This window comes from Wasmannia auropunctata, unplaced genomic scaffold, assembly GCF_000956235.1.
Source record: "Wasmannia auropunctata unplaced genomic scaffold, wasmannia.A_1.0 LD335844.1, whole genome shotgun sequence".
Taxonomy (NCBI): Eukaryota; Metazoa; Arthropoda; class Insecta; order Hymenoptera; family Formicidae; genus Wasmannia; species Wasmannia auropunctata.
Genome location: NW_012027046.1, coordinates 1210568 through 1235805, shown reverse-complemented (window position 1 = coordinate 1235805; position 25238 = coordinate 1210568). Strand labels below are relative to the sequence as shown.

General features: G+C 34.0%; 3 protein-coding genes and 1 long non-coding RNA gene across 16 annotated transcripts; 1 reads left to right on the top strand and 3 right to left on the bottom strand.

Annotated features, from left to right (window-relative positions):
* Positions 1–533: 533 nt before the first annotated feature.
* LOC105455814 (ribosome-binding protein 1-like) lies at positions 534–18434 on the top strand. Of its 11 annotated transcripts, none has more exons than XM_011699429.1 (17): positions 534–851; positions 1795–1957; positions 2299–2453; positions 4625–4807; positions 5344–5656; positions 6608–7383; positions 7620–8291; positions 8439–8542; positions 8694–8862; positions 9100–9186; positions 9735–9983; positions 10064–10207; positions 10780–10920; positions 11100–11264; positions 11353–11433; positions 12700–12945; positions 17006–18430. In XM_011699429.1, the coding sequence occupies exons 2-17, from the start codon at positions 1810–1812 to the stop codon at positions 17024–17026; spliced, it is 3654 nt and encodes a 1217-aa protein (XP_011697731.1). In that variant the 5' UTR covers positions 534–851; positions 1795–1809; the 3' UTR covers positions 17027–18430. The 11 variants fall into 11 exon arrangements, with proteins under 11 accessions (XP_011697731.1, XP_011697730.1, XP_011697727.1 ...); XM_011699428.1 differs by having other exon boundaries at positions 5341–5656; XM_011699425.1 differs by having other exon boundaries at positions 5326–5656.
* LOC105455813 lies at positions 1426–1649 on the bottom strand. Its single transcript, XR_975162.1, has 2 exons — positions 1606–1649; positions 1426–1531 (listed from the first exon to the last, which is right to left on the bottom strand). It is a non-coding gene; the product is annotated as an uncharacterized LOC105455813 (long non-coding RNA).
* Positions 18435–18626: 192 nt separating the features above from the next.
* On the bottom strand, positions 18627–22737 carry LOC105455811 (integrator complex subunit 11). Of its 3 annotated transcripts, none has more exons than XM_011699423.1 (6): positions 22024–22737; positions 21677–21949; positions 21333–21583; positions 20738–21160; positions 19809–20633; positions 18627–19717 (listed from the first exon to the last, which is right to left on the bottom strand). In XM_011699423.1, exons 3-6 carry the CDS (start codon positions 21579–21581, stop codon positions 19427–19429), a joined length of 1788 nt encoding a protein of 595 aa, XP_011697725.1. In that variant the 5' UTR covers positions 21582–21583; positions 21677–21949; positions 22024–22737; the 3' UTR covers positions 18627–19426. The 3 variants fall into 3 exon arrangements, with proteins under 3 accessions (XP_011697725.1, XP_011697726.1, XP_011697724.1); XM_011699424.1 differs by having other exon boundaries at positions 21750–21949; XM_011699422.1 differs by lacking the exon at positions 21677–21949.
* A 135-nt stretch (positions 22738–22872) lies between these two features.
* On the bottom strand, positions 22873–24810 carry LOC105455810 (tubulin-folding cofactor B). Its single transcript, XM_011699421.1, has 7 exons — positions 24678–24810; positions 24390–24541; positions 24186–24329; positions 23990–24077; positions 23729–23920; positions 23567–23639; positions 22873–23485 (listed from the first exon to the last, which is right to left on the bottom strand). The coding sequence occupies exons 2-7, from the start codon at positions 24507–24509 to the stop codon at positions 23368–23370; spliced, it is 735 nt and encodes a 244-aa protein (XP_011697723.1). The 5' UTR covers positions 24510–24541; positions 24678–24810; the 3' UTR covers positions 22873–23367.
* Between the last annotated feature and the right edge of the window lie 428 nt (positions 24811–25238).

Genomic DNA, 25238 nt, shown 5'->3' with positions numbered 1-25238 from the left:
GCGTATCCGCGAGATCCGCTCGTCCGCGAAACTCAATTGATCGACCGTTGAATTGCCAACCGGCGCCGGCGAAGGGTAACCCAGGGTAACCGCGCTTTCGCGCTCACGAGGTTGGCCATCATCGTATGGATACTTGCCGACGCGCACTTGCGCCTTGCGGACGTGGTGCGCGACGTCGGCGACATTCGCGCACAAACGGCGTTCGCCCGCTTAAATTGAACTCGTCGATCGTAATCATCGGTAATCGCCAGTCCGGCCGTCGTCGTCGTCGTCGTCGTCGTCGTCGTCGTCGTCGTCGTGCCGATATACGATCGCGCGAAGGTAATCGCAGGCGAATTCGCGGGACTCTCGTCGATCGTCCTAGCAGACGAGCGGCGGAGGGCGATCGGCGCGGCGCCGACGGCGCCGTTGCGCGCGGTCGCCGGCCGCGGCGGCCGGGCGGCCGTCGTCCGTACTCCGTCCTGCATACGTGGCAGAGGCCGCGCGCCAATCGGAGGCACCGGCGGCCGATAGGCGTGGCTTGCGGCGCCTAGTACAGCTCGCTCCACGTCCGGCCGCCATAGTACTTCGGGGAATCGAGCCGCGCGCGCGTGTGTAATTCCTGCTGCTGCTCCGAGTCGCGCTCTCGCCATCTCTCTCTCTCTCTCTCTCTCACTCTCTCGCTCCCTCTATCCACTCTGGCCGTCTCTCGTCCTACTACGCGACGACACACTCTGGCCGTGCCGTCCGCAGCGAGGAGCACGTCGAGCCGCGACGATCTCATCGACCGACCTGGACCGACCCTTACACGCGTACGTCGCAGCACCGCAGCGGGTCTACGGAGGTCCACGGAGATATAAACACCACCCTCGGTAAGTGGTCGCGCGTCGGCGCGCGTGCGAAATCTCTCTCGCGCCGGGGGAAGAGAGAGAGAGCGAGCGAGCGAGCGCACGGTGGGTAAACGGCGTGCCGGTCGCGGCGTAACACCGTTAAACGTGCCGACGACGCACCGAATTCGCCGGTCAATCCCCGGTGATGTGTCGATGACCCGCCGCGGCCCCCCGTATATAATCCCATATGCCGTCGTCCTGCCGAAATCCCGGCCGCGGCGATATCGCGCAGCCCCGATTTTACTCCGCACTCCGCGGCCGTTCACCGTGATTCCTCTCCTTGTTTCACCCCCGCTTTCGCCGCGGCCTGCACACGTATACACATACCGTCCCACCGTTATCTGGGATGTCCCACTGGGATGCCTCAAGGACAAATTCTCCAGCGTCCTCGCAGACCGATCTCCTCTTTGTTTTCCGCTGAGAGGAAAAAAAATTCAACTTGAGATTAATATCATTAATCGTTCGCGACTTCGGAATTTTCCTCGAAAAATCCCGTTCAGATAGAATTGACTTGCCTATATTATATCTTACTTAGCGTAGCCAAGCGAAAGATAACTTTTTTCCCCGTAAATCTGTACGGATAGGATTCTTTATCTCCTGATGATTCATGTGGAGTCATGTAGAAGGCTCTCGGTAGATTCAAAGGGCAAACAGCTATGTATCTGAATTGACATTGATACAGATATTGACAATATTGTGAAAGTGCTAAGAAATTTAATAATGCTAAGAGATTTACGGATTTTCATCGTATTTTGATCCATTGATAAATGCCAACGTTTCCTGAAAAATCCACTTTATCAGAGCGAGGAGCAACGTGAAAGAAATTTTTTTTACATCCTACATTACTATACATTATTATAACTGATGATCGACGATTCTAATTTATATCGATACACTGACGCTTAGAATAATAATTCTCTTACAGATAAAACAACCAAAGATGGATCTTCATACGGTACTAGTGTTTGCCGGCATTGTTGTCATCTCAGCTGTGTGCATTGCCTTGTTTTCGTTGTTTGGCATAAAAGAGAAATCTTATGAAGAAGCAATCGCCGAACAGAGGAAGCTTCCTGACGACCTGTTGTCAAGTATGTCAATTTATTTGTGCGATCTCGTAAAGTCAATCTTTCACTTTTGACGAGTCACTTTGACCTGCAATGTTATCTGTAATACAATCGTTATGTGTACAAAATCATTTGGCATAGAATGTAAATTTGAAATGTTTAACACACACACACACACACACACACATACACACACACATGCATAAGTAGAAAAAAAACAAAAACACTGTGTGTGTAATCAATATATTTACAAAATGATTATAGAATAAGTTAATGAAATATTAAGAGTTGAACTAATTGTAAGAAAACTATACTTTGTATACATATAGTGTCTATTAACAAATGTTTTGTTATTCTATTTACAGACAAAAAGGAAAAAAATAAAGAAAAAAAGCACAAGAATAAGGCAGGAAAGAAGGTGAAAGAGAAGAAAGAGGAGAAAGATGATAAGGATGAAAGATCGGAGCATGTTCAATTTGAAGATACTCCCCAAATATTGCCCCCCGAGCCTCCAGTACAGGTAAAGTTATATAATTTATTAATTTATTCTCGTTATTCATTAAAAAGTCTGTAATTATTCCATGAGAATTGAGCATGGTGTATAATGCCGGATTGTAAATTCCCTCGATTTAATACCTAAAGGAAGAGCATGCGACTTTGATTACTGGATAGATGTATATGTATCTTTATTTATTTAACTGTTAGAAAAAAGGGGGCTAGAAAAAAAGTCAGTCGAGCGTCTCTATTGTCAATGGACTGCAATTGTCAATCTTCAAATAATAATATAATAGAAGGATGAGACAAAAGAAGAAAGCGATAACGCTTGGCAATTTTCTAGCGTGAAACAAGAGAAGCGCGCGATCGTGCACCTTCAATTCGATTAATATTTACGCGCTTTTCATGTTACACATTCACACGAACGCGCTATAATTATGATTTTGCTTGTTTAATGTTTAAAATAGAAATAGGAGCTGTACATGAAGCTACGTTTGTAGTATTTAAGATTTGTGAACGTTTTATATTTTCATGCATGAAATACAGTAACCTGATAAAAGTGACGCACAATACGGCATATCGTTACATCTACCCAGCAATGAAAAGAGATTTATGAACAGGAGCATCCTATTTTTTTTTTTATTCTACTTTTATTCTATTGTCATATAATTTACGAGGCATGAAGACAGAATTGTCGCAGTTGTTGACATTTATTTTTAACACTTCAACATAGTTATTTCCAAAATTCTTTTCCTAACAATAATAATTCTTTTCTGGATATATTTTCTATACTATATGTAATAGAATAGTGTATGAGAGTATATACAATAGATAAATTATAACCAAATTTTCATATTGCATATTACATTCATATACATGACTTTTACGAAAGTTCTTTTTTTAATAACTTTTCAGCACTCGTAAATTATATGATCTTACTTTATATGCGTTATATAATAATGGGCATTACACTAAATAACTTACGGCACATAAATCCTTGTATTGGAAATATATTTCCGAAGATGTATATTAATGATTTTTGTTTCTCATTCATGATGATTTATATGAAAACGTGCGAAGACGTGCGCTGAGATTTATATAAATTTCACTTGACTGCTCCACTATTTTTTCGGAGAAAATTGTAATTTGGTAAAACAGATGTCAATTCCAATATTTCACATGCTGAAGTCGCTCTTTGATCGCTGCTTTCATTTGTTAATTATCTTTAACCACAATTTACAAGTAATTTTTGTCTTGTAAAATATCTTTGTAGCAGGCTTACTATCTTTTATCTTTTGTAGTATTGCTTTTTAATGAAAATCGGAATTTATTACACCTTAACAATTTTATGTGATGTACAAATGATGCCTTGGTAAGTTATAGAAAGATTAAATATTTCTAAGAAATTATATCAAATTACATGAGGACAAAAGGTTATTGGTTTTATAAATGAGAATACATTATTATTTGGAAATTAGTATTACACACACATGCGGATAGAAATATTAAACAAATATTGTACGTCCATTAAGAATGTGAAGTTGATTGAATCCAAGTTGCTACTTGATTATTTCTTGCATACGTGTTCCATTGATAAGTAACTCTGAAAGTTCAAGATTATTTTCTAAAAATAACTTCGTCATACATATGCAGCAGCATTTTAAATGATATTGCTTGAGTCTTGACTACCTTATCAGCCAGATTACAAAAGACACAAAGAGACGCGAAAAATTTTACGAAATTTGGAAAAATTGGATATTCGCTACAAATCTTCAGCAAATTTTAATTATGTGTAAAACAATATTTAAAAAAAAATTTCTTTTAAAATCGTTTTAAAATTTAATCTTTATAAAAGGAGTATTGTAGAAGCATTAACAGCGACGTAAATTTATAAATTCTAGGTTTATGTGCTCAACAAGAGGACAGAACAAGTATAAGGTGAAAAGCGACTTAGATTGCTAACAATTTATTATTAATTATTATATTATTTTTTATAGATATTAAAATAACTTGAAATTATTCACATTACACTACATTATTATGTAAAACATGAAATATTATAATATAGTAAGTTATATATGTGCCCGTTATTATATAATGTAATGGATTTTCGAGCATGCTGCTTAATTTTTCTTGACATTGCCTTCTCGAGCACAAATAACATGGGAACATTATACATCTGCATTAAACTCTTAGGAGAGTAACAAAGGCAATAAGAAGAAAGGAAAACTTGAAAAAATAAAACCAATTCTCGTAAATAAAGACGAGCCATCAATCATTGTGGCTGAATTAAATCCCTCACAACCTCCCTTGGCAGAGGTTAACCATTTTGACCTTATTCATCCAAAGGATGACCTTGAACTCGTACGGAGTCAAAGTGTGAGTGATTGTCATTTGCAGAATGTCTTGCACCACTTGCATATTTCCTGCACATTGCCCTTTCTACTTTATATATTTTTTTATTTAGTAGATAAAAGTATGATATTATATCAACTTCTTTTTAAATTTAAAATATTGATTAAAATTGTTTTTAAAAAATTTTAAGAAATTGTTATCATATCTGCCATTACGCTATTTATTTTTTTTTCCGCTGCTTGATTTCTTTCATTTCTATCATCTGGGAAAATTATGAAAGTGCATGAAAGAATGTACATATTTATTAAACATTTATCAAAAGTTCTCGACTAACAGGAATCATATGATTGGATTTATGATACATTAACAATTGCGCAAATAAAGATTAATGTTTAGACATTGACAATATGATTTTCATATCGTCATTATAATTAACGTAGATACTAACTTTTATGAAAAAAAATTCCATCTTTTTTTATTTTAATGCTATAACAATGTGTCTAATAATATCATATAATACGTGTCTACTGCGTACATAATAGAGGGAGAATCTTCAGCAGATTAACCAAATTGAGACGATGGAGAAAGTCAACAAGTCGCCAAAGGATACTCCAACCAAATCGAAGAAAAATAATAAGGATGCTGCGAAGAAGAGAGACGAGAATGCTAAGGATGAGAAACAGGACACTGTTACTTATACTAATGCCTCATCTGCCAATAAAGACGCTATGAAGGAAGTTTCGAGGGAAGTAAAGGAGCTGAAGGAAATCTCAATTAAGGAAGTGAAGGAAGTCGTCAAGGAGGTAGTTCAACAGTTACCAAACAAGGAACCCAAAAAGACGAAAAAAAAGAATGACATTTTATCCCAAATCGGTATGTCATTGTTTGTAGAAAGATATAATTTACTTATTTGTGATTCGATCGAATAAATGACAAGAGCACGAGTCTCTAGCGCTTGAAGATGATACAAATCTGCATGTGGTTCTTACAGAGAGCAAATCAATATATTTCTAACCTGTTATGACATTCTATAGCCTGCAATTTAATTGATTGGAAATACGACCTCATTTCTCTTTGTACTGCGATCTGTCAGTTTTTATTTTTACAGCTTATGCTAAGAGATTTAATAATGATATATATTATATGTTTTATTTTTTTTTTTTAAATATACTGTAAATATATTAGTCTATTTAAATGAATTGACAGACTTCAATACAGTTACATGATAATGAAATTGTGATTATATCGCATATAAGAAAGTTGGTCGATAATATATAATATTTATATAGAATATAATTTTTTCTAAAAATAAATTATATTGTAAATATTATAATTTAAATTTTTTTAAATGTCTAATAAAGTTCGTATAAGTTATGTGAAGCATCTGACCAAAGCAAAGTCAGGCAAATTCCTTTGAAGTGCTTTGGAATGTGGTTGAGGTAGGATCACTTCCCCCTCCACACACATACATACACACATACAAAGGTCAATGTCCGTGCACTTAGTACCGGTAGCCCTGCAATACGAGCAGTGATTTCAAATCCTTATTTTATTTCTATTGTATTGAAACAATAGTAATAATCTGTAAGGATTATTTTAGTTAATGTGAACATAAACATAAAAATTACATTAAAAGTGTGTATATATGTTTTTATATTAATTAATATTTCAAGAATTTAGTAACTTTATCAGTTTTAATAATAGTAATAATAATAAATAAATATATGAGGTTTTTATCGCAAAGTATGCAAATTTTTTAAATAAAAAATTTCAACGTTTAATTTCAATACTTCTGATATTTTTAACATAATTTTTTTTTTTCAGATGGGGATGCTATTAATGTTGAATTACTGATGCTATGTGTTCAAAAGGCAGAGCTTAGTCGATCTGAAATACAGATCCTTACAAATCAGCTCTTGAATAAACAGCAAGACAATCCGTTGGAGCATTCAGAGTGGACGGAAGGTCGCGCTGACCCCGTTATTAAGCTGAAAAAACAATTGGCGGAAAAAGAGAAAGCATTGACCGACGAGCATGAGGCAAGCGTGGCCTTCCAGAACAAGTTGAAAGAGTTGCGAGCTGAATTTAATATGGACAGATCTAGACTGTTAGCGAGCATTCGACAACTCGAGGAATCGTTGAACGCCAAGATCACGGAGACTCAAACGTTGCACACCCGAATGCAGCACATTTTGGAGAGCCACGTCGCGGAGAAGCAAGGCTTCGCTAGGCAGATCGAACAACTGCAGACCAAAGTGAACGAGGACGCGACTATTATTCACAAATTACAAGAGGATCAGGGACAGACTCAGGGCCACTTGCAGCAGGAGTTGATGGCGCAGCGGAAGCAAATGGAAGTGCAGTTTGCTCAGATGCGCGACAATGAGAACGCATTGAAATCGCAATTGGCCCAGAAACACGTGGAGATGCAGGAGCTGCAGAATGAGCTGCAAGCGACCTGCGAGAGCAGCACCGCGGAGATAGAGATGTTACGTCAGCAATTGGGAATAATGCAAGGCCAATTGATGCACTCGGAAGGACAATTACAGCATTTCAAGGAGGCAAACGATCGACTGCAAGATGTTGCTAGGCAACTCGAGGTGAGAATCATGATCCCTTGTTGATACTCTTAAGTAAGCTCTTACGTTCATTTCTATCAGCGTAGATTAAGTTTAATCTCGGTTTAGCTTAATTTCTATCCTCTTCTAGTTCGAAAAATTAGAAAAAAGATAGAGAGTAAGTTGAATTGAGAGATTTAAAGTTAATTTACAATGGTAGAAATACTCATTAGCCACTTTACAATCAATATATTGAGTCTTTTCTTGATAATCTCTAGGAATCTCATCGTGCGCACGCCGATTTAGATCATAGATTGAAAAGCGCCCATCGTCACGAGCAGGAACTGCAGAAGCAAGTGAACTCGCTGCAGGCGGAATTGAATCACGCGAAAAACGAAGCCAACGAAACGCCTACCTTGAAGCTAGAACTTAGCAAGACTCAAACGGAATTAATGAAATTGAAGTCAGAGCTGTCAGCCACGATGAATGAAGCTAAATCGGAAGCGGCCGAAATTATAGCCTTGAAAAACGCATTGAGTAACAAAGAGGACGAGCTGAAGAGATCGCAGGACAAATTTTATTCCGTGCAAAACGATTTGCAGCAATCCGGCCTGCAAGTTACGCGTATGGAATCCGAATTGAATTCTGTACAAAAGAAATTGGATATTCTGAACATCGATTTTGAAAAGACGGAATGCAATTTGAAAGAAGCGAAGAACGACACGAACAAGTATCAAAATCAGATATTTGCAATGCAGGAAAAATTGGCGAACTCACAGATGGAATTGGTTATGGCTCATGACCAGCTTAGGAAGTCCAATGAAAGAACGAGTGAGTTTAAAGCTTTGCAAACCGAATTAAATAGACTGCAGAGTAATGAGAAGAAGACGGGAGAGGAGCAGTTTCGAATTATAAAACTGCAGGAAGAAAATGATAGACTGCGTACTGAGGTACTTATTTAGTCATCTTCAGTCCTCGAAGTTTTCTAACGATTGTATGTTGCGTGATATAAAAAATTATTAATGTTAAAATATGAGATATTAAATATACAATGGGATTTTTAAGAATTAAAGAAAATATGTCTTACATTTGTACAGCTTGCGAGTGCTTTGGAGAAACAAAGAGAGCTTCAACAACAGCACGAGAACAAAATCCATACGGATGTAGTATTAGCCACTGCTGAACCTCAACATGCCAATTCGTATGTATATTTACATGTATAACTATATAAATTTTTTGTATTTAACGCAATGCTTAATTTTTAACGTAACATATTGTGACAATCTCTCCGTTGAGTATTGCTACGTTTTACTTGATTAATTTTTGTGAAATATTTATTCTTGAAAATTTAGAGAGGAGAAAGCTTTACTAGAAAAATTAAAAATCGAGTTAACGCACAAGGAAGAGGAGTTTAATAAGATAAATGAACGGTTACACGTATTAGAAAGTGATGCGAACAAACACCAATATTGTATTAGACAATTAGAAGAAGCTTTGGAGGTCCAAAAATCTAAAAATAATGTAAGTTCTTTGTGTAGTAAATATTTTTTTATTTGATGAAGTATATTTATCTGAATCTAATTGCTATTTTTTCTGTATAACATTAATACATTTTTACTGCTTTCGTTACAAATTTCTTTTCTCATACAAATCAATATATTCTGATTTTTTATATATACTATTCTATAAACATTATAATGATATAATAATGTGTATGTAGAAAATTTATTTCTCTCTATTTTTCTGTTTTTTCTGTAGGAGCTACGCACAAAGAACTGGAAAGTAATGGAAGCTCTTTCTGCTGCTGAGTCGCGTGCCAAATCCAATGATGAAAAGAGCGTTACAGTAAGCTTTGCTACAATTCTTAATTAATATGATCAGCTAATATTGAAATATGGATTCTCGAAACTAGTTATCGTTGTCATTTCATATTTCTTCGCTGGCAATCTTTAATTTCCCAATTATTCTCTTATAAAAATATACGTGAGATAAGGATTGACGAGATTAAGTCCGCAATCTATCGACTATGGGTCGATTGCTTTTACACAGAGCGTTATGATATTATTAGCTAAATAGCACAATTTTAACGATAAACTAATAGCACATATTAGCTAAATAGCACAAACTTAATGATAAATTAATAGCATATATTAGCTAAATGGCACAAAACTTGATGATAAACTAATAGCATATAATGTATCATATTGTAATATATTAGGATTTAATTACATTGTTATTATTATTCTTCATTTTAATTACGATTATTAAACATTAACTATGCTTACTGAATATTGACTAAATATTTAATTATTTATTAATATCAAAAAATCCAATATTTTCTAATAATATTTTGTATATAATGTATTTTTAATAATATTTTTTTATTTAATCAGGAAGTAACACAAAAAATTAAGGAGGAGCAAGAAGAAACAACTAAAGCCTTTCTTCAGAGGATATTTCCAGAGATCAAAGTCTCCGAGAAGACACACGAACAATGGCTCAAATCTTTTGAAGATAAAATATGTACTGTTCTAAGTGAATTAAAACAGAAAAACACAGATCAGACAAATCCAGATTTGGAGAGACAGAACAAAAACCTGCAAGGCATGGTTTCACATTACAAACAAATTATCTACGATACGGTGAGTATTTCATTATATTTCATAATATTTTAATGAAATACAAAGATATCATTCTTTTATTTAAATATTTGTTTTTTTAGGAAGGTATGCTTAATAAATTACAAAGTTATATAGAATCCGAAGAAACAAGGTGGCAGTCGCAACTTCGGCAGAAGGAGAATGAAGTGGCGAACCTTAGAGTAGAACTTAATGATATGCAAGCCAAATTAATCTCAAGTGAAGAGGTAAGGGTTATAGAAATTTATAGAAATCTTTTTTCTATAAACAGATTTTCCAAATTAAATTATTGGTTGGTATATTTGTTGATCCCCTCAGAGTTACAATTTTCAATATATAACTATTTTGTGCATACCAATAATATCACTACACAACAAAAGTAACACCTTGTTTATACACAAAAATTATTTTATTTAAACGTTCCACGCTATCGTTCGCTACTATATTTATACCTTTTTGACACAGTCTCTATTTTTTGCTCTTTTTATCTTAATCCTCTCGACTCTACTAAAGACACAACTCACTGTTCTGGAATTTTGCTTCCATTGCTATTTCTTTTCTAAGGAGGGGACAAATATATGTAGCGAATAGGAAGGGAAAAATGTCGAATGGAATAGCAGAATAGAAAAGATAGTAACACAGGTTAGGATGTTAGAGAGAAATGTAAAAGCAAGGCTCAAGAAAAGGAAAAAAATAAATATATAATAGTTATAAAGATCTAGGAGAGGAAAAAAGACACAAGAAAAATGAAATGTTCAGATATATTTATTCCGTCTCATGCTACGATTCTTTTTTCTAGTCTAAACAGAGGGCGAAAGAGTTGGAAGCTCGTGCAGGAGAGTACGATTGTAGTGCAATATTACTTAAATCCGCGCAGAAAGCTGTCGCATCTGGAGAACTAGATGGCAACAAGTTTGTTACTTTAGAACAATTACAAGAGGTAGATTCTCACCGCTGATACTGTATTACATTTTTCTTATTAATTATTTCATATATTTATTTTCTTATTAATTCTATATTGAAATATATTAGTATGTGATAAAGAATATCGATGCTATTAAAATATCAAATCAGATAATTTTCAATGCGTAACCCGTTTTTTGTTATTGGTTGTTTCAGGAGAAGGCCCGATTGTCGCAGGAATTAGAAGTAGAATGTAATAAGAGGGCGACATTGGACGCCGAAGTTACGAAATTGCGTTCTCTTGTTGAAACTAGTGAGGCGAGTTTAGTATACGAGAAAAATCTTGTCACGCAACTTCAACAAGAAGTGTCCCAACTCAAGGTATTTTTTCTAGTATATTATTTTTTTTACAGCGATACATATGTAGAATTAAGTAAATCTACTTAACGTATTACTATATTGTTTCCAGAATGAAATTTGTGGCGGCTGTAGCAGTTCAGAGCAATCTATATTAAACGGTCCACCCACATCGGATTCTCTTCAATCCGAGGTTAGTATCTATTAATAAGGATTTAGCTCTTATCTGTACGGTGTGCCTTCTCTATTGGAAGTACTTCATAGCTTTTGTTATATTTATAACAAGAAGTTCTGTATGATGAAAGCATTAGACAATGTACAATGCTGCAAAACACTTATATACTAGTCATGAGAGATCTGCCAATATGATATGATACTTTACTAATCATGAAAGATCTGCCAGTAATTACTAATCAATAACCGCCTGATTGTGATTTATTATTCTTTTGTATATGTATTAACTGAATGAACTCAAGCAATCGCGCACACTCATATAGATGTTGTTACAAAATTGATAAAACTCTTGACGAAAACACGGTAAATTGTATCTTGATATACATATAAGTGTATTTTAAATTTTGATATAACTTGAATATTTAAACAAAAAAAGATGTGATAACAAATTTATTTTAAATTTTGCACTAATTGTAGATTAAAAAAGAAATTTAAATTTATTTTAAACTAATTCTTGTAATTTATATTAGAACTCATATTGAGTTATATTGATTTTTATAACATCTATATATTACAAAAAAATTTATCTTTTATATGTTACATAACAATAGATGAAATAATTTTTAAATGAAATAATTTTCTAAAAAGTTGTGTGTAAAATTACATTATGTATAATTATTATATATAATGTATTACTACGTATAATTATATATAATGTATTATTATATTCTATAATACATATATATAATTATTGAAAGCAACATAAGGTTAATTTATCAATTATCGAAAATCTTGGAATACAGTTATGCGAAATCATAATGTATTGCTCAATTGTAAATTTGTTTGAATGATGTTATCTGTAGATGTCACACATGTTTAAATTTAATAAAATATTTAATATAATCATCATCAGAGTGAATTATATTCCAAGCTGCAACTTTTACGTTACATACTGCAGCCTTTTATCAAATATAATAATTTGCTAATATTTCTGAAGTATATTATTTAGGAAAGAGTATATTGTTCTCGCGTAATAAAAATAGCTCTCTTCTTATTTGAAAAATATTCAAATACATTTCAATTATATATCTGTATTAGTAATTTGATTACTGTGTTTCAAGATTACAAGATTATTAGATAATTTATTGGAACGGCAATTTGGCAAATTTTTACCGGATCATCATATTCATATTATTATATGGACGAACGATCGCGACTCGAGAAATTGCCGTTTCCATAATTGATTCCTTTAAGCCAGTCAGATAATAATATATCTGGAATGCAGCGTCCTATAGCGTCTCAGGCTCTGATAACTGCGTTAGAAAATACTCTGCTCAAGAATACGGAGTTTGCAAACTGTTCCATTACGAAACCTGTCAATTTGGTCAGTCAGTCTGAACAAGAAATTGAGAACAACTCCCTTACTACAAAATACTCCTCCAAATCTTGTCATATGACAGATCACAACACACAGGCTAATTGGAACCCAATGATTGGCCAGCAACATAAAAAACACAAGAAAAAGAGGAAGGTAAACTTACAAGTCTGAAAAAGAAAAAAGTGTTACTGGCTCGATTACTGTAATAGGTGCACTTCAGTTGATTATTGAAATGTGAGACGTATTTGTTAGGACTCAATATTACAAAGAATATTACAGATTCCTTCATATATAACTTTTTTAGCGTACATCTTTCACAATATTTTTGAAAATGATATGTATTGTTTTAATGAATATAAAATGTTTTAGTATTAAAGATCTATTTTAATTTTAAAGTATATATTTTGTATTTTATCTGTCTAATTAATATCTAAATATATATTAATTATGACATGAATAACGCTTATGTGTTTATCTCTTGATACTGAATATGTTTAAATAAGATAGGAATACGTGATAGGAGTGAAAAAAAATTAATGGAACAGCGCGGTGAAATATAAAATTTCAAAAAATATATTTTTTATCGTAAACATTTTCTAACGCGTTTTTTTTAATGCAAAATGCGTATACTTTTCAATTTTGACAGATATTCTTTGTGATAAAACTGAGTCCTTCGTTATTATTTCTTTGCTGTTATTAAAGTAATATTATATATTTTTGGTAGTTTGTATCTTGAAGCAGTACTTTATGGTGTAGAAAATGATTTTGTATACTCCAACATATATTTCTTTATTATTGTGACTATCGGTGAGAAGGTGAAACTACGCGTCCGTACATTTAAGTGGCATGTGATATAGTACAGTAATCATAAAATTAGATGAAGATTGATCTTTGCATTTGTATAGATCTTTTCATATATAGACATACCGCGTTATAGAATAATACACGTTGTAAATCTACTTTTATATGTATATCTCCATTTACTGCACACAGACAAACTTGCAGAATATGTGAGATTCATATTTTTATGGACATACTAGTGCTATGCTATTTTAGCATTTTGTCCAAGTATACGAGAATTAAATTTCTCGCTTCATACAAAAATATTATCATTCTTTCGTCATTCCTTAAAAAATAGTACTTTTATTTTACAATTAATTAGACATTACAGTCGCTATAAACATGACAACATAAAAACAAAACATATTAACGATCATATATATTTGCAGCATTTTTTTATATACATATATCTAAAACCTCTAGCATTCTAAAATTCGTAATACTATGGCAGAAGTGTTTAGTTTGACACAACTTTTTTATATTTTAAGCGACGAAAACATAATTTCTAATTGTAAAATGATAATGTTAAGTTTGTAAGTCGTATAGGAGTTAAGTTTTAACTGATGGGCCATTCCTGTCTTTCTTAAATCTTTGGTGGTAAGCCAAATTGGAAATCTTGTTTGTACCAATAATCTTTGTCCCAGTGTTTGTTCGTTATAAAGTTTCGACATATATAATGTCGATACTCAAAACAACGACAGGTTACCGCAGTTGTATGATTCATAAGAAAAAGAAATAGCTTTGTTGTTCAAATGCTTGCTCTCTGTAATCAATAACAATTTAACTGTTTTGATTGTTTCGACAGTCCACTAAGAAAACCATGGCAAAACGGCGCAGATTCGCAGGTATGCAAATCTAAAGATGAGATACTGAAATGTTTCCTCCTAGCCTTTCGGAAAATTCTAATTAGTAGAACTACCGCTAGCAATTCATGTGTCAAGTCTTATCATGTATAATTTATTTTATCGACAATTAGTTTCTCATCACACACATTCTGTTGTGGCAACTTAAACTTTTACATTTGTATTTATATAAATGCACTATTTTCAATTTTTGTATTTGCATATTATTTTTTTTTCTTTTATCTCATAAAATGCAGCAAGAAATATTTCCGATAATTTGGAATAGGCTAATCGTTATCGTTAATCATACTGGTGTACTAGTTATTGGTAGAGAATACGTATTTTTTTAATTGTCATTTAGTGAGAAAATGTCACATTCAGAATCGTACGAACTTTATAAATTAGTTTTTTTTATGTAAGTAATTATATAAGAAATAATTGACTAATACAATCAGACGATTTCATAAATCATAAATATTCTAAAAAGTACGCAAATGAAGTAGAAATATATATTGAAAAGTACATTATTTTTTGAAAAATAAAAAAAAACATGATAGAACAAATTTACATGATACATATAAAACTTTATTTAAAATATGTCACATCGTAAATGTAGGCCATATTAATAGTACTGTTGGACTATTACTACTTGGAACATATACTTAGAGCAAACCTTTTTCGATGTTTGATGTTGGTGTGAAAAGTGTTATCATGTTTGTATATATTCTAAGATGAAAATTCAATACAATGTAATTACTTATAATTATAACTAATTATAATTAGTTTTTTTATTTGAATTTTTCCTATTTACAAAATACAATTATGATCTAATCTTGTAAATACATACGAATGTTAGAACTATATAAAATATCGTGAGAATAATTCCCACGATATTTTATATTTCCTACATAGTATTATTAGCTAATTGTAAAATTTTATAATATATTCACATTATATTTGGATATGTTCCAAAAACATGCACAGTGGCTATTGTTGGCTTTATATTTTGTTTTGTGACTATATATTTTTACGAATATTTTGCATCTTGTGTATTTCTCGGCACGATATGGCTAGAAAAATAATTTCTATTCCCATCTTTAACTCCTGCCGATTATGAAACTTACGAAACTGGCGGTTAAATCCATTATACGTACATAATGTATATATTAATTTTTGAACAAGGTATATAGTTGATACGCCTTGCTTCTGCAAAAGAGTAAACATTATAAGACTATATTGATTAGTGTACAGAGGAATATATGTAGATTTAGAAAAATAATGACGAATGTACATGGTATAGAGATCCAACAAAAATGCATATAGATACACAAGGAAATTTTTATCAGCACAAACACTGGGGTAAAGGGTACACTGCGCGAGAAAAATGATGTTTATTCAACTGGTTAAACTGTAATTAATAATTTTTTTATAACGATATTTAACATGATTTTATTGTTCTCATACATCATTCATTATTTCATTTTTTTTTTTTATAAATTTTACAAGCTTAAAGTATTAATATAACGATGCGATAGCATCAAAGGCTACAATAAATGTTCGCCTTTCTTAGTGTTTTATACATGTATGTTTCATATGTTGTTTTCTAATTGAAATATTTTTCGTCGCTTAATCGCAATATATCTCTTGATAAATGAAAAAACTAATCAGAATCTGTGGAATGCTACTAACAATGACGATGACAGTGTCGAATACGTATATATGTTAATCTAAAAATGTCAGATTTAATCGATGTAGATAATATAGAGGCTACCGTATTTTTATAATTTTTCGATTAATCTTGTTTTTTGCTTCTTTTATTAGTTACCCGTCAAGTGTGCTATTATAAGTATTGTGTATATATGTTGTTTGTAGGCTGCTTTTTATATAGCATAAAATGTGTAGATTAGACTTTCTATCATTTACTTATTGTTCTATATCTTTTGTAATTGCTTTTTAATATAAGGTAATGAATTTTTTTTATTTATTTACTTAACACAGTAACAACAACACAACGTGTTGTTGTTGTGGTTATTATTATTATTGTGTAAGTTTCTTTTTAATTTAAGATAATTGATTTTAGATGGATGTATTTTGATGTAATTGATTGCAGCATGATTAGAAAGCATGTATTTTTGTTTATCTGTTAGATTTAAAAGAATGAAAGACAGCGCAGGAAATATCTTATTATTAATAAGAAATATTTAGTAGACTATAAATAATTTCTTATTAATAATTTACATTGTGTTATGCGCTATCTTCCACAAATTTCATATTGTTCTTCCTGATTGTTTTATTAGATAGATATTCAAATTTTGGAAAATTTAATTGATATGCAATATTTTACAATTTATTATCTACAATATTTGTTTTGACTTATTATCTATCATCGATTATACGTGCATACGGAAGAATACATATGTAGGATATTTATATGTGCTATTGTCTCATATCTATTTTGGTATATTACCAATTTAGTATGTTACCAAGAATTGCCAACACACTTTATTCATTCTATTAATGTAATCTTTCAGGGTGGTTCAGGAAAAAAATAACTTCAAAAAATAAACTACGCTAGTGCAGTGCGAATACTGGTGGTTAAAAAGATGGGATGCGCAAATGCAAAAAGAAAGCGTACGCAGCATTGCTATATAGGTATAAATGGCATACTTTGCTACTCAGAAGACTAATATAAAGTGAAAATATTACGGATAATGTTTATTGTAAAAAAATATCATATTTTATTATGTGGAGAAAAATATAAATAATTAAACTCGTAGCGATTATATGGAAGAAAATCTTGAAATACTTGCGTATGTGATGGTTATATAATTTATAATTATAAATAGCTATGTACACGATGTAAAGATTATCAAAATTGTGCATTACCAAATTATGGATTACCGATATTATTTATAGAATCTATGAACTGTAACAATTATAAATTTTAATTCTGTTATGAGACTTAAGTGTTATAGGAACATAACACTTAAGAGATGTGTTCTTGTAACGCAAGAAAAATTGTATAATTAATTAATTAATTAATCAATGGATTCCATGACTTCATGATACATTATGTGTATGATATTGATTCTGATATTATTTCCAACAGTCACGCTGTTACTAATGTTTAACATCTTTTTTTCTTCTTTTTTTATCATTGACGCATGGACCAGAAATTATATATATATATAAATATACTATATATATATGCATAATATGATATAAAATATGCATCGCATTTTTTGTTATCGATAGCGAACACAAATACACCAAATTTATAAAAAACGCGATCTTCATGTTGTCCCATTGTATACAAGTTCAATTTTGTTATTCGTTTTACGTGCAATAATTATGAAAGTGAGGCAAGAGTTTTGAACGCGAGCCAGTCTTATACAATATATACAAATGTTATTTGAAATTTATTGCGCCCAACAATTGTACTGAAAGCAAGTACTGCATACATGAGACGAATTTGAATTTGCGTATAGTTCACATAGAAACTTTTATTATCAGATCTAAGAATATATTTAACAAGTTCAAGTTAACAAACAATTTTAGGGGCATTTAAAAATATTTGATGCTTGCAATTATTTATATTCACATTTAATTACGCTTCAAACAGATGTTTATTAATTGGACAAGCCAAAATGTTCCATATTGTTATTCGAGTAGCTTTGCTATTCTACTCTAGTAGAACTTCTTTAAAGATGATTTTTAAATACTTGCTTGCATGTATTAAATATTTAATTAAAAATACTGTGTTAGACGTTTAATTGTACACTTAAAAGAGTTCTTTGTTCACCTGTGTAATCGATTGGTTGCATAAAAAAAGGATAGGATTATTGTACTGAGTTTTGTAAGAGGCATGTATGTTTAGTACACTGCGTACTTATTTACCGTTTTGTATCTAGAAAGCATATTCATAGTTAATAAAAGTTTACTGTTTTACTTGATGATAAATATTATGCAATTTCGAAAAAGTTATTCACTTCATTTATCAATTAACAGTTTGGATAACACCTTTAAATAAATATCATTATTTATTGATGCTGATACATATATATGTACATACATGTTACACAGCTAAAGTATAAAATGTGATATACAGTTTGATTCATCTATCAGACGAGTTTAAGTAATTTATTCTAAAAGTTGCACTTTCAGATCAAATTTATTAACACCTTCGGCCTAACTACCTTTTTTTTTTACATTTTGAATTACCTTGAATCACCTATCTTGGATCATCAATAAACTATACATTATTTTACAAACGATAACACTTAATGGCAAGATACTATAACTATTAACTGTTTTCACAATATCGTATATAGAGCTAGCTAAATTTCCGCAATTTCAGTCAATTTTCCTAATTGACTTTGTCCTCTATTACCTGCATCTTAACAACGAGCAATTGAAGTAATTTTCCAAGGCAAAGTATCGCCGGTTTCAACGAAGAGTTAGACGTCTATTTAGCGACTTGCTAAGATGCAGGTGATAAAAAAAAAGACAATGGATATTTTTCACTCGAAGAATAACCAAAAATTACAGATATTTAGTAGCTTCATTAGACACATAGTATAAAACAATTACTACATTTATATACAGTACATTTCTGAGCAATACACTTCCTTTTTAAGATAGACATCGTATAGGTAACTAAAAGAATGCGATAGATACAATATTTTTCACATTTAGCTGTTTTGTAGTTCTATATATTTGTTGTCTTATTCTATTCAGGTAAATACAAACGTCCAAAACATAAAAAAATATTGTACACTCATCTACAATGTTTGATATAGAATGTGTTGTTGGAAAATATATTTTTACCTCAATTAATATCAAGATTGTAAAAACTACATTTACAATCGTTCATTCAATAGCGATAATGCAAACCACATTTCAGTTATCACAGGTCGAAATTTTCTTGTTCGACAGCAATCTTCTTCGTTTCCTTAATTCAGCATCGTCTGCAGAAATCCAAGAATATAGCTACCTAAATCCTCATCCTGATTAGTCCATGAAACGTAAACACTTTTTTGATCATCCTCATCTCCTTCCACCTTTACCAAAACGGACTCGACCGAGATAGAACCGTCCGTCAACTGAACCGTCCATCCAGACAGTCTTTCTTTCAACGGCTGCAATAGCTTTAAGGTAGTAGCGTGCGCTGGGCCGGGATCTCTTACTTGCACGGTGGATGTGAATCTGACCACGTGTTTCGTGATTCCTACAGCCTTTGCAACCTGATAAAATACAAGAATAATAATGCACGATAGAATAACAATAGTTATTTCAAGTAGAAGGAATAAACAATTATTATACGGAAGATATTACCTCATCCGCATCTATAAGACAAACACCGTCTTCTCTCAACATCAGGACGCTGTGAAGCAGCCTCCTCCTCTTCGGGTCGGGCGGCAAGGCCGAGTATCTCTTCGCTTCGGCTTTCAGCAGCGCCAGGGAAGCGTCCACGGGGACCTTGGACGTGGTCGTGATAATGCAAGTTTCGCCGTTCGCAGGATTGTAGCAACTGACGCCGAATTCCTGCTTGATCTTCTCCTTCAGATATTCCATCTTGGCGAACTCCCCGTGCACCAGCATGACGTTCTTCGGCTCACAATACTGTATCAACTGCATTATCCCCTTCGCGTCGGCGTGTGCGGAGAAGGACATGTACTCGACGGCCATCTTCACCTCGACGATCTGCCGATTCTCGAACTCGATTCTCCGCGAGCCGTTCAGGACCTTGTGCCCCACGGTGCCTTGCACGCAGAAACCCGGCATGATAACCATGTTGGACTCGTTGGGCGCCCATTTCTTAAAGATCTGGAGGGAGAGACCGGCGTGTAACATGCCCGGCGTGGCGAACACCACCATCGCACCTGGATTATCGATATACGCTTTATCAAACGGTTTTATGTGCTTAAAGTCAAACATATTCCGTTGTACGAACGTTTTCTTAATTTTCTGATTGGTCCAGGTGATAAACATTTTATAGTAATTATTGGCCTTCTCGGTTAAACCAAGCGCGAAATAAACCGGTACTTTCAGATTCATTCTTTCCCAGTACGTTTCCAAGAGTATGCACAGTTCTTGGGCGCGGCCGAGGGCGAATACGGGAATCAACACCTTCCCGCCTCTGTCGATGCATTCGTGTACCTGAAAAAGAAAAACGCGTTTTTTTTTTTTTTTTTTTTTTTTCAAAACCGTTCAAGAGAGATTTATTAGATTATCAATGAGTAACGAGCCGAAAAACAGCGTACTTTCTTGAGAAAATCTCTTTCCCTGCACCTCTTCGAATCTCTGATCGTCGTCGCGTACGTCGACTCCGAGATCAGCAAGTCCGGCCTGCACTTGTCTATCCACGCGGCGCCCAAGTGCCGATCCGGCGTCATGTTGTAGTCGCCCGTGTACACGATAGACTGCGATCCCACGCGAACCCAAAACATCGCCGCGCCGAGAACGTGCCCGGCGTAGTACGCCTTTATCTCCAACTCCGGATCGACCATGACGGACTGATGAAGCGTAACGGCGATGACTTTCTTCATGCAGTCCTTTATCATCTGCGACGTGAAGAAGTTGCTCTCGCCCTTGCGCTCGACCGCAACCTTCCTCATGTCCTCGAGCAAGATTGGCGCGATAGCCTTGGTCGGATGTGTCATGTAAATCGGTCCGGTGTAGCCTACCTGTGTTTTTCAACAATTAAAACGGAGATGTACAATAAGAGGAATCCCCAGGCGGAAATGATCGTCGAAATGCAGAAACATCTATAGAAACATCGAATCCATTTCTGTGCCTGGACGAGCAAGGAAAATGTGACGACAAAAAGTTGTCGTAAAATAAAATTCCTGACGTTACCATCTCTGTGAAGTACGGAAGGGCGCCGCAGTGGTCCAAGTGAAAATGCGAGATAATGACGCAGTCGATGTAATTGGTCGCCGGACCCTCCGGCACTATGTAGGAAAAGTCCGGGAAGCGTCTCTCGTCGTTGAATCCCATGTGCATTCCGCAGTCCAGCATGATGTTCTTGCCGCCCATGGTGACGAGGATGCAACTGCGCCCGACGTCCTGCCCGGCGCCGAGCGGGGTAACTTTTATGTCCGGCATTTCTGAAAAGATCAACGAAAACGTATCGAGTAATCCTTAAAACATAAACAAAGTATTACTTTTATATTGCATATTTATAAGAGAGTGTAAGATACCCTTGTCATCAATTGAGTGGAAAACGAATGCGAACTTATATGAACATAAATACGGACGCGTCTCGATGCTTACATTTTACTGTGACATAAACAAATGTGTTTTTTTGTTTTGTTTTGAGAAGGTTACCCTCTTAAAACAGAAACTGACAGTCTGTACTATCAGCTATCAAAATATAACGATATATCGTTACATCATTTTGTACTTTGAGAGATATCGATAGCTGACTAATCTAGATTAAGAATTTGCTATCGCTTCCTTTAATTATAATCTTGCTGCAATATAAATAAAGGAGATTAGGATTAGGTTAGGCTTAGCGGAAGACAGCGTTACTCGCGTTACAACGTACCGGTTCGTAGGCGCACGATAAAATGAAACGGTCACAGAGATCGCGGCTGGGAATCGACGAGCGGGAATTGAACGTAAGCGTGTGTCGAAAATCGATTACGTTCTCCTCCAGAAATTGTCGGGAGCACGTAAACAACAGTTTCCCTCCTTGCTTTGACGGATACCTGCCACTCCGAAAATACAAAAGACGAAGTCCTCCGAGAGGCAATCTGGACAACTTGACAGAAAAAAAATAAATAAATAAATTTTCCCAGATAAAAATCCTAACCTCAAAGGTTATCTGCGCGCGTTCTGCAACTGAGAGAGAAACTTCCTGCAACTGCGCGCGATATGAACTCTCATCAGTTTGTTGATTTGTCCCAATTATTTATTTTGTAAATACTTATTTGTCACGTAAACAAGGGCATCCGCAGGATTTTTTCTAAAGGGGGGCATGATCCAAATTTTTAATACGAAATACCGCGAGGAGCAAATGTCCAAACGTTGTGTACTTGTGTGGTATTTTAGCTCTCTCATATTTTATAAACATATTTATTATTTCAATTATTTGTAAAAAAAATAAGAGAGCCAATTTTGAATTTTTTTATCCTCGTTTGATTTCAGGGAAAGGCAAGTGCCCCTCCTTGCTTCCTCCTGTGGACGCCCATGCACGTAAACAAACATTTTACAATCAACGTTATATGTGAAATAATAGCATTTTAGTCGAATTGTTTTTAATGATTATTTTAAATTACATAATGCATCTGTATATGTAGGCGTTATGAATAATATAAATTTGTGTATCAATTTCGTTTATATTTCGTCAGGTTATTTCGGGAAAATGTTACAAAGGGAAAGCATTCCAAATTTATGTGATTCATTACTATAATATATTGTTCATTGCCCAACTTTAAATCAACGGGATTTTAGCCTTTTTTTTTAACGCAGATATAAAGCACTATATGCACATCTTCAGGATTGCTGGATACAATTTCCAAGTGTTAATCCAATTTCTTTAAGCAAGCTCGGAATGTTTCAACATTGTATTTGATATGACATTTATGCAATACAAAGATGATACAATAATGCAGAAACATTATATATATACATTTGCAATTTGATCAATCATCTACTGATGTCATTCGGCAATTATTTTTCAAACCTTGCGCTATTCTATTACTTATATTTTCAGGCCAAAGAAACACATCTCATTGGCTACCAGTCAGACACGATAGAGTGAAAAAATACAAAATTTTTAATTTTTGTGAAGCTATTTAATTTAAAAACTATTTTATATAAAGCGTTATTTTGAGTCTTCAAATTTTTAACGAAAAAAAAAGGTGTCCAGCGAGACAATTATAGTGCTTTACAATTCTTCGTCCAGATTGAAGTCCTCCTCGGGAAAATCTCCGACCTTTATGTTCACTGGCTTCACAAATCCACCATATTTTGGGGCGCATTCGAAATATCTCTTACCATCGACGCTGTTGACAATACAAGCGTAAGAAAAGAAAATATATTTATATATTCAAGAATCGTAATTAAATAGAATTAAATATATTTACCTTCCATCATTTTTACCAAGAGGCTCATCGTATTTAACACCGATCCACCAGCCTTCTTTAAATTCAGTTTTTCCTAGTAATAACATATAACACATTTATGCACATAATAAAAGTATTTTTAGTTAAAAAAAAAAATTGCAAACGTATTAGAAGTCTACCAACCAACATATAAGACTGTAGCTCTTCGCTTCGGCTGATTTGGAACGGACACTTCGCAACGGTCTCCAACTTTGCACATACCAGCTAAGCGTTCCTCTGCTTCTTCCTCCAGTTTCTTCTCTTCTGCCCTTCTCTTCATGTCTTCCTCATTGTACTTTCCCAATTTATTCTTTTCCAGGAATGCCTTGACGGTGTCTGTCCGATAAATAAAATATATATTTCACTCGTCATTTGACTTGATGTAGCTAAATATGAAAGTCTCACCTGTCTTTTTAGCATACTCTTCCTCGGATATCTCGAACTTCTCCACCTGATTTAAATCTTCTGTGGTGCACGAGAAATTATCGATAACCTGCAATTTCCTTACATTTCATTCGCAATCACAATTTCGTGCTGTATAGATGTTTGAAAGATACAGTCTCGTAAGACACGAGCTTTCGTGTTGTGTCTGCATATTTACGTGTATCCTCATCCCATCGTCGATCGGATATGATCCCAAGAGCCGCTGTCCCTCCTGCAATCTACAAACGAGCTTGTCATTCTTGTCGTAAACTTCCACAGTCATCGTAGCCGGACTACCACCAGTGAGAAGCTCCAGTTTGCCCTACAATTCCACCTTGTAAATTTCTACACGTATGTAAACAGGCGAAGAAATTTAAATTACCTTAAACTCATTGATGGTTATACCCTTTTGAAATCGGCGTTCCACCCAACACGACTCCTGACCGGAGTTCGTGATTGATAAATTCACAAAATCGGACGTGATCACGCTGCACGAGCTCATTTTACTTCAATTCCACACACGATATTCAGCCACTACAGAGAGAATAGAGGTTAGACAATTTCAATCGTTCGCGAATTTCTTACGCTACATTTCCGAATGCAATCATAATAAATTTATTAATCTATGCAACCCCATTTCTTTGCATAGTCATATAAAATAAATTCACACCTAGCGTTTTGTACTCGCGTCAATTGCAGAACATGTAAACAATAAGCAACACTGACAGAAGTGTCAGAAGTGACAGAACCTTCGCCAGCGAAATGTTATGGCGCCATTTAAAGCAGTACATGCATGTATGCATTAATCGCTGGCTTTAGGTCTGTTCCAATCAGCTGATTCAGCTGCATTTTCTATTCTTATTTATTTTTCTTTTTTCTAAAACATGAATGTGAATGATCTATTTTCTTTTAAATACGAAGCACGGGAAAGCACTCAAAAATTGCGTTGACAAGCGTTATACAAAAAATTAATGATTTTTAAATAAAATTTACAGATTTATATTATAGTTATGTAATTCTATTATAATATTTATAAACTTCTTCATAATTTTTTTTTATATATTATTATACGAAAGTTCAAAAAATAAAGATAAACTATATAACAGCAGAAAGTTATTTCAAATTATTTCAATATATAATTCGCTTTAGAAGTTAATTAATAACAATAATACAATTAATATTAATCGTAAATATATGTGTGTATGTCTGAAACAAAATATATCTGATTGTG

Coding starts and splice junctions, on each gene's coding strand:
- LOC105455814 (XM_011699426.1), top strand. CDS start 1,810: ATGGATCTTCATACGGTACTAGTGTTTGCCGGCATTGTTGTCATCTCA. Junction 5,657..6,607: donor TGACATTTTATCCCAAATCG/GTATGTCATTGT, acceptor TTTTTTTTTCAG/ATGGGGATGCTATTAATGTT. Junction 10,921..11,099: donor CTTTAGAACAATTACAAGAG/GTAGATTCTCAC, acceptor TGGTTGTTTCAG/GAGAAGGCCCGATTGTCGCA.
- LOC105455810 (XM_011699421.1), bottom strand. CDS start 24,509: ATGAGCTCGTGCAGCGTGATCACGTCCGATTTTGTGAATTTATCAATC. Junction 24,330..24,389: donor TAACCATCAATGAGTTTAAG/GTAATTTAAATT, acceptor GTGGAATTGTAG/GGCAAACTGGAGCTTCTCAC. Junction 24,078..24,185: donor ACGATGGGATGAGGATACAC/GTAAATATGCAG, acceptor AGGAAATTGCAG/GTTATCGATAATTTCTCGTG.
- LOC105455811 (XM_011699423.1), bottom strand. CDS start 21,581: ATGCCGGACATAAAAGTTACCCCGCTCGGCGCCGGGCAGGACGTCGGG. Junction 21,161..21,332: donor TTCCGTACTTCACAGAGATG/GTAACGTCAGGA, acceptor TGAAAAACACAG/GTAGGCTACACCGGACCGAT. Junction 19,718..19,808: donor GTCTTATAGATGCGGATGAG/GTAATATCTTCC, acceptor GTATTTTATCAG/GTTGCAAAGGCTGTAGGAAT.